This window comes from Coturnix japonica, chromosome 11 (assembly GCF_054131305.1).
Source record: "Coturnix japonica strain WE chromosome 11, WE-NBRP24, whole genome shotgun sequence".
NCBI lineage: Eukaryota > Metazoa > Chordata > Aves > Galliformes > Phasianidae > Coturnix > Coturnix japonica.
Window position 1 is genome coordinate 14,111,287 of NC_140673.1, and position 11,077 is coordinate 14,122,363.

Below are 11,077 nucleotides of genomic sequence, written 5' to 3' on the forward strand. Positions count from 1 at the left end.
AACCAGGTTTCAGGGCAGGGGTGGTAGTTTCAAAACTTCCCAACAGTTCCAAACAGCATCTGGAATGCTGTCCAAACCTCACCAGCAGGAATCAGCTGCTATGGATGCCAAGAAGCCAGACAGCTGGGTTTGTGGTGTAACGTTAAACAGTGAAATCATTGTTTTTCTAAAAATAGGCACGACAGGACAACACACACATTAGTGCTGTTTGGGAAGTTTAAGGTATTTTACTTGTGTTGTGAGAACCGACTTTTGAGGCATCACTTGACTATTATTAGCATGAAGTTTTGAGATAAACCGACAGCCAGATGTGTCTCCCTGACACCTTCTGGATACTGTTCACATTAGCTTTATTTGATCATCTGTCTTGATTAATATATTCATAAAGAAAAAAATCTTTTACTCTACGTGGTACACAGACATCTGTAACTATGTACAGTCCCACAGCACAAAAATCAGTCTTGAGCGGATCTCATTATAAGGACATTCATGTCTAAGCGTAAATTGTAAATTGGTTTATTTTACCTTTATTATGTTCTCCTGCTACTTGACTTGCGTTCTCCATATAAGAGACATAGGTACAAAATAAACACTTCACTTTTCTTACATATGGCTGCAAAATGGAAGTTTGAAGCCCCAGAATACATCACCCACGGAGAATCAGTAATTACACAACCTTGGTAAGGAGACTGAACTGGCAAGCAGACCTCATGACTGTTAAGAAGTGCCTTTATTACCTGAGAATTTTATCTCGTGCTGAAACTTCTGCTTCCAAAGTTACAATTTGTTCTTCTAACTTAGGAATACTGACTAAATGTGCACCTAATGTTGATTCAAGGTAAGAAATCTGAAAAAGAAACATATTTATGGTTTCATCCAGATGACACTGCTCTTCAATTGGCTGCAGAAGATGCTTGTGCCCATACACACAAAATGAACTCCAACTTAGTGCTAATTTAACATCAGTTCCCTAGCACTGCTCCCATCTGATATATTGTAGAGTGATTGCTTTACACATTGAACTTGTTCACTTTTTCCCAAACATATATCTTCATCTATTTGTCTCCTACAAGTCAGACCGGCAAATACTTCCCTAATCAACAGCACTGTGAAAATTAGCCACATGGGTGTACAGTACTAACTACATCACTGAATTGCTTTCACTAGTTTATTCTTTCACCTCTTTTTTTAGTAAAAAAAGATTTATGATGTGAGGAGCAGGAAAAGCTTTTTCCCCCCTTGACAAATCATTTAGTGTACCAAGTAGTCATTCCAACTTATCTGCCTCATTGGCTTTATAATTCAATTATGGCATGCTAATAGACAGAACATATAATTAATATAGTTGATTTGTCACGAAGAATTTGATTGCAAACTCTTCTGTTTCAAAATATCACCGAACAGTATTAAAGGATACTAGAACTACTAAAAAACAAAAAGAATGTTTAAAGTTTAAATATGAAACACAACTAGAATGAAATACATTAAAGATACATACTCTTGTTTTTGACTCCACCAGTTCCAAGTTTGTTGTTTCAATTCTATTCCTTAGGTGATGGTTCTGAGAAGCCAAAGATGCATTTAGCCCATTAAGATCATTCAGTTTCTCCTTAAGACGTTCATTTTCTTCCACAGCTTTATCGAAAGCTGTAGGCACCAAGTCGGACTAGACAAAAAATAAATACATATTTCCACATACATACACACGAAGACCAGAGGAACATCTGCAGAATCATACACATAGTTAAATCTCACTAGGCTTAAGGGCTATTCAGACAACGGTCAAGGCTATCAGGCAAGAAAATTTCATAAACAGTGAATACAGAATGGACAAGTTTAACAAAAACTGGCTATGAAGAACAGTATTTACTTTGGATTTCCTTTGAAAATCCCAGCAAGGCATTTTACCCACAGTCTTCGGGCAGCTGGAGGAGCAGCGACTGCTGCAGTTAAGATGAACAGGGTCCTTCAGGGTGAGCTCTGCAGCCTCCTCACAGCAGCGGTCAGAATGTTCCTTCGTACCAGTGCTACAAGGAAGAGCAATAAGTTCTTACCCCACTTTTCCTCCTTGTTTGAGTTGCTGATGAGCACAAAAGGAATCACAGTAACACTACACTCAGCACTGATTCACGCTACAGGTGTAGCACTGCTCTCACACCCACACACAGGTACCTGTTGAGCTGTGCCCCCACACTCTGCAGGGATTCCTCAGTTCTCCTCAGCCGGCTCCGTAACGACTGCACGGCTTCCAGCAGCTCCTCATCATCGCTTCCAGAACGAGCCCACATGCTGCACTCCATTGGCACTGCATGTGGCTACAACAACATTAAAACACAATAAGCGTACAGAAACTTCACTTACAGACATATTTTAGAGTTTTATAGATCACAGAATCACAGAATGACCCAGGTTGGAAGGGACCTCAAGGATCATGCAGTTCCAACCCCCCTGCCTGGCAGGGCCACCAAACATACACCTTTACTAGATCAGGTTGCCCAGAGCCCAGTCCAACGCGGTCTTAAACAAGAAAAGAAGAAGATACTTTATTTCCAAATAAAAAGATACATTTCACGCACTTTTGGCACCCGGTAGATAAGTGCAACGTTTAATTACGGCCCTACCGATGTTAAAGCACTCAGTGTACGTTCACACGTCCCACAGCACTGGGAGCTCAGGCCGTTAGTGCAGCCCCGCCTCTTCCGCCACCCCAATGCGCACTCGCAGCTCCGCCCTACCGAGCCGTGCTCCCGTCGCAGGGCGGTGCGGGCAGCGCGGTGCTGCCGGCATGGGGCCGCCGCGGCTGCCGCTGCTGCTGTGCTGCCTGGCGCCGCTCCTGGTCTCCCCCGTCGCCGCCGAGTTCAGCCCGTCCCTGGACAGCGACTTCACGTTCACGCTGCCGGCCGGCCGCAAGGAGTGCTTCTACCAGCCCATGCGCAAGGAGGCCTCGCTGGAGCTCGAGTACCAGGTCGGGCGGGCGGGGCCTGGCGGGGCGGCTCCGAATCCGGTCGCGACTCCGCCGTGTTCTTCCGGGGCGCCTCCGCACGCACCGAGCTCCTGTCGCGTCCCTCCGCCGTAGTGAGCGCTGCGGGCTGTGCCGGGCTGTGCGCCGGGATGGCGGCCGGGCCCCGCTGCGAGTCGGGGAAGGAGATGCTGACAGCGCTCCTTCTGCCTTGTATTTAGCAGCCTGCTTTGTGCGCGCCGTCAGCTCTTCAGTTGCCATCTTTAAAGCAGTAGGGGACAAAAAAAAAAGCAGAGCGTTAACTTGACCTTGCATAGCAGCCGCCGTGCGGCTTGTCTGCCTATCTGCGCTGCTACGAAGCCCCTTTATCTCTGCAACGAAAGTTTTCCAAATGGAGCCATAGAAATGAGCTTCCCCGAGGCCTCGTGCTGCAATACCCGCTCAGTGCAGAACTGTGCAGGTCTAACCCGTCCCGCATTCCCCCGCTTCTTTTCCCCCTGCCTTAAAAGCATAAAGCTGAAAGTCCCGGTGGTTTCCTGGTTATTTTTGCTCCATACAGCACTGAGCAGGAATCAAAGATCGATGTGTGAACAAAGCTTCAAAGCAGCCCTAAGCAAAGCTCAAGTTTAAAATAAAATCCTGCTTTTAAACATCAGTACACAGTAATCGTAGCAGTCCTTCTGAAGTTTTACACAAAAGAAAAAGCAGTCTTAATAAGTTTACTTTTACCTAGGCATAAACTTCTCTGCAGTACTGCTAACAGGAATGTTTCATTTTTCTATCTGAATGTGTAGAAAAGCATCTCCATGTGTTACTGCAAATACCTGTGCTTTTTTTAATTAGTTAGCCTGAATTTTGAGTGGCTAAAGCTCAATGCTACATGCTGATATGATGCCAGAAACACTGCGCTGGTAGGAAGCGTTGTCCCAGTATGTTTGAATTGTACCATAACCCAGTAGGTCTATCACTGCCTGTTTTTTAACTCCAATCAGATGTCAGCTATGTATCTTTGCTGCCCTTGCTCTTCTTGGTAAGCCTCCAGATCATTTTCAGACAGTTTAAACTTTGCACTCCATTTCAGACCGAGTAGTCTGCTGTGTTCCAGCAGCTCCCTGGAAAGTAAACGTGTGAAGTCATAATAAAAACCATAAAAATGTGCTTCTATGGTGATATGGATGTAGCCATGTCAGTGGTTAAAGCAGTACAGCTTTGTAATACTGTATATGCTTATTATGAGTGTGGAAACGAAACGCCTTTAATTCCATCCACTTTCGGGAAGTGAGAATGCCCTGGGAGAGTTTAGATCTTGCATCTTCATTGGGTAAGTGGTGTGTCTGTAATGAGCATTGCAGGTCCAGTTCTGACCATTAACACACCAAACAGATATTCAGGATGGCGCTGCAAAGATCGTGTTCCTCTACAAATACACATGAGCTTACACATAGAATTTCACAACAAAGGTTTTTTCCACCACTGAACTGATGCTGGTCTTTACTCATCAATAGTGACACAGAAACGCTGGCTGTAGCCATCTGCTGGTGTTACAAGGTTGTCCCTTCATGGAGTTGTACGCATTCTTAAAAACTTTAAACGCTTTTGGATTGAAACTGTTTTTAATCTATATCTCATTAACTCATTTAAAAATCTTTCTATGTCAGCTCCTTCCTTAAAGGTGTTGTGTTCAGCAACGTGAACGCTCTGTTTGTTTCACAGGTTCTAGATGGAGCAGGATTAGATGTCGATTTTCATCTACTTTCTCCAAAAGGTGAAACTTTAGTTTTCGATGAAAGGAAATCAGATGGAGTTCATACGTAAGTTTAACGCGAGAGAAGTGTTACATCAAAGCACTGCTCTGATTTCTTTAGAAAATAGAGCCAAGGCTAAATACTACTGTTTATTTTTCAGTATTATAAAAGGTTTTACTAGTATGGTTTCAGAATATCAGTTACCTGTCTATAGGCACTTAGTTTTTATATGGACTTTACCACGGAATAAAGTATATTTGCGTTTTAATGGTAAATGCTAATGGTCATTAAACAAAAATGATGATGCAGTTGAAAAAAGTTCTCACATCCAATACCAAAAGACCTCGTTAGTCATATGAACAGACAGCTGAGAAGCACCCCATTTTCCCAGTCCTTTTATCAAGGCGTGTATTATTGGTATTTTAGTATAGACTACGAGATTTCTACTCATATTACAGATACTTCTTAATCATTAACAACTCAAGATTCAAATAAAGAAGAGGAAAGTAAGCTGTACCTTGACGATGTGAAGCTCTGAAGTCACTGGGGCGGTTTTGCTGTAACTAATGGTAGAGTTGTTAAGTTTATGTAAAAATCTTATTCATTTTTAAGTGCTCAGTTTTAGTTTTGAACAGGAAAGCTTGCTTATAAAACTTGCTCTTTTAGAACCAGTACAGAACGCATACCTGATTCAATTACATGCTTATATACACAGGGTGGAGACAGAAGAGGGGGACTACATGTTCTGCTTCGACAATACATTCAGTACCATTTCTGAAAAGGTGATTTTCTTTGAACTGATCCTGGACAATATGGGGGAAGAAGGACAAGATCAAGAGGACTGGAAGAAGTATGTTACAGGCACAGATCTTCTGGACATGAAACTGGAAGACATTCTGGTTAGTATTGGATCCTTAGATCTTCTTAACGTAAGAATGATAACTGGAAAAAAAAATATACATGCCATTCTGCCTTGATCAGGCAAGTCACCCTGAAAACTGCTTCAGACCTATACATTTCTTCTATTGACATATGAAGCCCAGAGTCATTTATTTCCACACAGAAACTTGAGAATACTTTAGAAATGGATCCTTAATCAGCAAGAAAAGGCTGTGTAGCTATCAAAATAATCTCCTTTTCCATTCAGCTTCCCTTCTTAATATTGCCAAAATTGAACATTTTTCCCTAGTAGCAATGAAATGGACATGAATTCCATTTAAGTATTGCTTAATCCCAACAACACAATCGGAATGTGCATAATTTCTTCATCATATGTCTGAAAACAAAGTACTGGCTAAGCTTCTTGTTCCTATCTTTCCAGAAATACCCCTGCCAGCATGAGGGTTAATTTTTCTCTTCTACTTTGGTTTTCCAAATTTTACTTTCCTGATTCATAAACACATCAGGAGGTAATTTGTGCTACACTGCTGGCACACCTTTGCAGGCACTGAGAAGAGCAACAGTGGACTGCTAATAGGGCTGCTGAGCATAGCAGTACTACTGCAGTACATGGATAGAAGGTGCGAGGTGTTACTGATGTTGCAGAGACATTACACATAATGTTCCAAGGCACTAAGCAACTTCAGGGAAGGGCTTGTACTTCTCAGATGACCCCAGGAAAGCATGAGACCAGCTGTCCTAGCTGCTTTGCTTCTGAGTTGTTTTGTTTTTTCCCCCTGGCCTTGTTTGATCTAGGATGAAAACTACTGCCCAGAGCTTTCATTTCCTTTCAGCATCACTGAATGATTGCTTATAGGTTATTCTAGAAGCAGAGAATTATTTAGCTTCCCTGTAGACCTGTTTTTAATGTTTGTTAGGATGCAGAACTTTCTATGCTGGTGGCAAACTTACAACAGAGATGATGATTTCTTACATATTTTTAAGATGACAAAATATCTTCAGTCTCTGTGGATGCTACTTGTGTAAAGCATGACAGTGTATTCTATTCCTCGTAATAAACAAAACACAAATTTTTGACAATAGGACAAAGTTAAAGATATCAGATCTTTTGCATGTATAGCAAGTAGTTAGAATCAAACACTGAATCCAAGAAGCCAGATGTTCTTCAAACTGCAAATCAAGACAATTGGGTAAAAGGAAATTTATCTGCAGTAATCACAGAGCATTTAAATTTAAGAGTACTTAAATGGATGTGCTAGTCACATACATACAAGGTATCTCTTCCAGAAGAAGAAATGCAGGAATTGTCCTTCAGGGCTTTTCTCCCAGATTTTGTGAAGTTAACGTTAGGGTTTGATGCTATTGTTCGCTTACTCAGGCTATGACATTGTTTCCATGTTCTTTGAGGACTTAAAGGAATACTTAGTAGCTCTTAATGTATTTGCTGTGAGAAATTGGAAAAGGTTGTTTTTTTAATAGCACTTCCCTGGCATTGATACTCACTATTGTGTAACTTATGAACTTCAGTATCACTGTAAAATAACTTGGCATCCAAGAAATATTTGTTAAGCTTGCAACAAATCAAAACAAATATCCATGGCGAAAGTGCTACTGACTTGTAGAACATTTTATGGCTATTAAGGCTGAAAAAAGGAGATGGGAATATAACATTATACTACTACTGTTCTTTTACAGCTGTAGTCCTTACGGTAATTTGCATTAAAAAGCAACTTAATTTGATTATACAGCAGGAAAGAAGAAAAAATAACTTGTTTTGAGGTTATTAGTTGTTGGAAGTAAATGCTTTTTAGTCTTCCAGGTACCTGGAATTGCACTTCCCTAAGATACAATGAAGTATTAAAAATTAAAAAATTAGGTTTGATTTCCCTTCTCCCTCCCCATCCACCTTTAAGAGTGGAAGATATTGCTAATTAACATAAATTAAGGTTATATAAGCCTTTCTAGGTGACTTACAGCAAAAAGACAAGGGGAAATATTTTTAAACTGGAACAGGGGAGGTTTAGACTGGCTAGAAAAAGGGTTTTTGTTCTTTTACAGTGAGAGCGGTGAGGCACTGGCACAGGTTGCCCAGAGAGACAGTGGGTGCCCCACTCAGAGACACTGAAGGCCAGGCTGGACAGGGCTCTGAGCACTTATCAAGCTCTTGATGTCCCTTTCCTTGTGGGGGAGTCTGACTAGCTGGTCTTTAAAACTTCCTTTCAACTGAATTCTATGATAAACACTCTAAATGAATTAATCAAAAATCTGAAAAGGGACAGATTTTAAATTAACTGCCTTCTTGGCAAGAAATTAAAATATTAATCCAGTATTTTTCCTATGATTTACAAGCTGTCAATTTAAGGTGCTTTTTAAATTATTTTCTAAAAACATTCTTTTGTTACTCACTAGGAATCCATCAACAGTGTCAAAGCCAGATTGAGCAAAAGCGTCCAGATCCAGACCCTGCTCAGAGCATTCGAAGCTCGTGACCGAAACATACAAGAAAGCAACTTTGACAGAGTGAATTTCTGGTCCATGGTCAACTTGGGAGTAATGGTGGTGGTATCAGCTGTTCAGGTTTACATGTTGAAAAGTCTCTTTGAAGATAAGAGGAAAAGCAGAACTTAACATTCAGTACAATTGTAACAGTGTAATGTGGTAGGGGAGGGCAAGAAACTGATCTGTGTAAGAAAAAAAAGAGAAACCTCTTTGAGTGTCTTTTGAACAGGCAGTAACCACATCAGGTTTTCAATTCATATGTGTGTTTTTTTGTTTGTTTGTTTTTTTTCAGATGAACAAAATGCCTTGTCCCAAGTTCTTCCTTTTTTTTTTTGCAGCTGCTATTAACACTTTATGCTTATAGCATTTGTTAATGATTGTTACTGAGTAGCTTCTGAACAGTACACAGGATGGTTGGTACATACGCAAAGTGTTGGTAATTGTTGGGGTGTTTTTTTTTCCATGTTCATGTAAAATTTTAGATCTGAGTTTGTTTGCTGGTTAACATTGAGCAAACTTACACATGTGCCTAAAAACTCAAGAGGATCGTAGCCCACAGGAGTAGTCTGGTGACAGTCACTTGTTTTCAACGTTAGGTGTTTTAAAAATCTTCAGCCTGTAGGGTACAGCATCACTTAGAAACACTGGGCTCACATTGGGAGAACAAAATGAGATTGTTTTTTTATTATTTTAATATATAGATGATTAACATCAGCACTTTAAAAGAATCACTGTCAGTGTGAAAGTGATGTTGAAGAGAACTGGAGAAAATAAGTGATTTCTGTTGAAAACGTCTTCTATAATTGTACAGCCCTTTTTTGTCTGTTACATGAGACTCGAGACAGCTATATCATACACAGATAAAAGCACGCACACCTGGAAGTGTGGGTTATCAACTTCTACATAATCATAACCTCCTGTCATAGTATTTTTTCAAGTAGTTATTTCAGATGTTATTTCTTATCCCTTTAATAAAGGGAAAAGGGACATGGTATGTGAAAACATCACTTTTTTTTTTTTAAGTCTCAAAAATCCCTTTTATTTGCCAATTTTTTTTTTTGTCTAGTACATGTCTATGACTAACTCAGCAGTTAATCAAGTGATTTACATAGGCATCAAAAAACAAAAGCTGTTCAATTAAGCTTTCTCCTTTTGCTTAAAACAGCAACTTTTACATGTGTGAGTCAAGTAAGCAGTGTTTGTTTATCCAGCTGTTTATATAAATAAGATGTTAAGTGAGCAATAAATACAGGATTCAAATTTCCAATGACTGTGCAGATTCCAGATAAAACTGCTTTAACAGTGTAGTAAAATTATTGAGTATTTTTGCAAAAACCCCAGTGTGTGACAGTTAAGTAGTTTAAAAAAAAAAGAGTTCAAACTTACTCATTTTTACAGCATGCCAAGTCACTGAATTCCTGTATAAATGTGTAAAGACAGTATATGTATAAGCATTGTGCCTGTTCTTGGTTCTAGGCATCAACAGCAGGATTGCAATTTTCAGACTTCCTGTGAATAAAAGTAATTTAATAAAGAAAATACAGGGTCACCATACAAAGAAACACTTGCTTCAGATGAAGCAGATGCTAGTAAGGGCTACAGTACATAGAAATGCCACTTCAACTTTAGACAGGGGGACCTAGCAATAATATCTCAAGCAATTTCTTTCACTAGAATTATTATTCCATTCAGAACTTCTTCTAGATAACTCCAAAAGCCACTGAGCTACCTTTTCCTTCAAGAAAAGCTATGTCCAAAACAAGAGTGTTTCTCTTCACATGCTGCATATCTTCTCTTTCCCCTTAATGCTGTGAACTAAAAAGTTTATTCCTGAGATCAAAATGAAGTCTAAGAAATGTTAATTATTTTGGATGAAGTAGCAAATAGAATCGTACTGCCATCTCTCCATGCATCTCCCACCACCATTACATACATGTAGCTGTGTTAGGACTCATTGGAGTCAACTTGTGAGCTATTGATCAGGTCCCATCAGGGCAATAGAAAAAAAGAAGATTCTTAGGGATCTGTCCCTTTTGCTAAAAGAATCTTCACTAGCATCACAGCACAATGCTACAAAGCACCTACAAAATGCTGAACCAGCTCAGTGAAGATCTAACCAAGACATCTACCTCTTACATCAAAGCTACTGGATTCCAGCTTTCAGCTTAGACCTGCAACAGATGAGCTGCCACATTTTGCAGACACCTCAATGGATTAGTTTCCCCTGCAACTCTGCTGTGCCTCTGTGATAGAGGTTATATATCCATTAGCAAAACAGGCATGTGTTGGCACATCATTTATCTTCGTTCAGTCTGGTTTATTGCCTTAAGCAGCTCATGAATGAAGATCTCTCTGATAGGCAAAATTGAACTTCAGCAGTTTCTCTTAATACAGCCAGTCTCTGGTAGAAGAAAAATACAACTGTCAGCAAAGTTGACAGTTTTGTAACTAAGAAAGCTTACTGTATTTTCTCCCTCTTCAGGGCTTGCTGTAGAAAACCATGGAGCAAAAGGTTGTAACTGCTTTGATAGTGGCAGCTGAAAGATGTGTATTACAGGTGAAGGATCTGGTGTTTAAACTTGCCATTGAATAACATTTCATTTGGATTTTGAAAAGTAGATTTCTTTCGACTGTATAAAATTTAGAAAGGACATTTTTTTCTCTTAATGGTATTTGTATTCAGAATTAAACATTTTAAGACTTTCGGATGTTTAATAAAATTATGCAAACCCCTGAGATTTTCAATAAATGACATTTAAACCTGTTTGTGTTCTTCATCTTATGGCAAAGTAAGCTGCAAAAGATGTGCTAAGCCAAAAAACTTAGCTTTTCTAAAAAGAACCTTTTCATAATGCAGCTTTTGCATTTCTTACTCATAGAATGCTTTGGATGGGGAGGGACTTTGAAGATCATCACCACCTCCAAGAGCAGGGCTGCCAGCCACCAGATCTGACTGTCCAGGGCCTCAGGCCCT

General features: G+C 39.9%; 2 protein-coding genes across 15 annotated transcripts in view; one reads left to right on the forward strand and one right to left on the reverse strand.

The window, feature by feature from the left end:
- CCDC18 (coiled-coil domain containing 18) overlaps window positions 1-2,875 on the reverse strand; it is a 23,210-nt gene extending 20,335 nt beyond the window's left edge. For 9 of the 14 annotated variants that reach the window (XR_014932753.1, XR_014932752.1, XR_014932751.1 and 6 more), the window contains exons 1-5: window positions 2,622-2,684; window positions 2,173-2,315; window positions 1,871-2,027; window positions 1,499-1,666; window positions 738-847 (exon numbers count right to left, since the gene is read on the reverse strand). Coding sequence is in view for 11 of the 14 variants with exons in the window: in XM_085511301.1 (XP_085367427.1) it covers window positions 738-847; window positions 1,499-1,666; window positions 1,871-2,027; window positions 2,173-2,300 (563 nt within the window). In the remaining 3 variants the exon portion in view is untranslated. Of the gene's footprint in view, window positions 1-737; window positions 848-1,498; window positions 1,667-1,870; window positions 2,028-2,172; window positions 2,316-2,576; window positions 2,685-2,735 lie in introns of those variants that run through there. The other 5 variants (XM_085511299.1, XM_085511296.1, XM_085511298.1 and 2 more) reach the window with 5 other exon arrangements.
- Window positions 2,744-10,867, forward strand: TMED5 (transmembrane p24 trafficking protein 5). Its single transcript, XM_015869961.2, has 4 exons — window positions 2,744-2,965; window positions 4,673-4,770; window positions 5,420-5,603; window positions 8,014-10,867. The coding sequence occupies exons 1-4, from the start codon at window positions 2,786-2,788 to the stop codon at window positions 8,230-8,232; spliced, it is 681 nt and encodes a 226-aa protein (XP_015725447.2). The 5' UTR covers window positions 2,744-2,785; the 3' UTR covers window positions 8,233-10,867.
- The last annotated feature ends 210 nt before the right edge of the window (window positions 10,868-11,077 follow it).

Excerpts from the sequence above, each read along its gene's own strand:
- TMED5 (XM_015869961.2), top strand. The coding sequence starts at position 2,786 with ATGGGGCCGCCGCGGCTGCCGCTGCTGCTGTGCTGCCTGGCGCCGCTC. Across the intron at positions 2,966-4,672 it reads CGCTGGAGCTCGAGTACCAG|GTTCTAGATGGAGCAGGATT; the intron begins GTCGGGCGGGCG and ends TTTGTTTCACAG. Across the intron at positions 5,604-8,013 it reads TGAAACTGGAAGACATTCTG|GAATCCATCAACAGTGTCAA; the intron begins GTTAGTATTGGA and ends GTTACTCACTAG.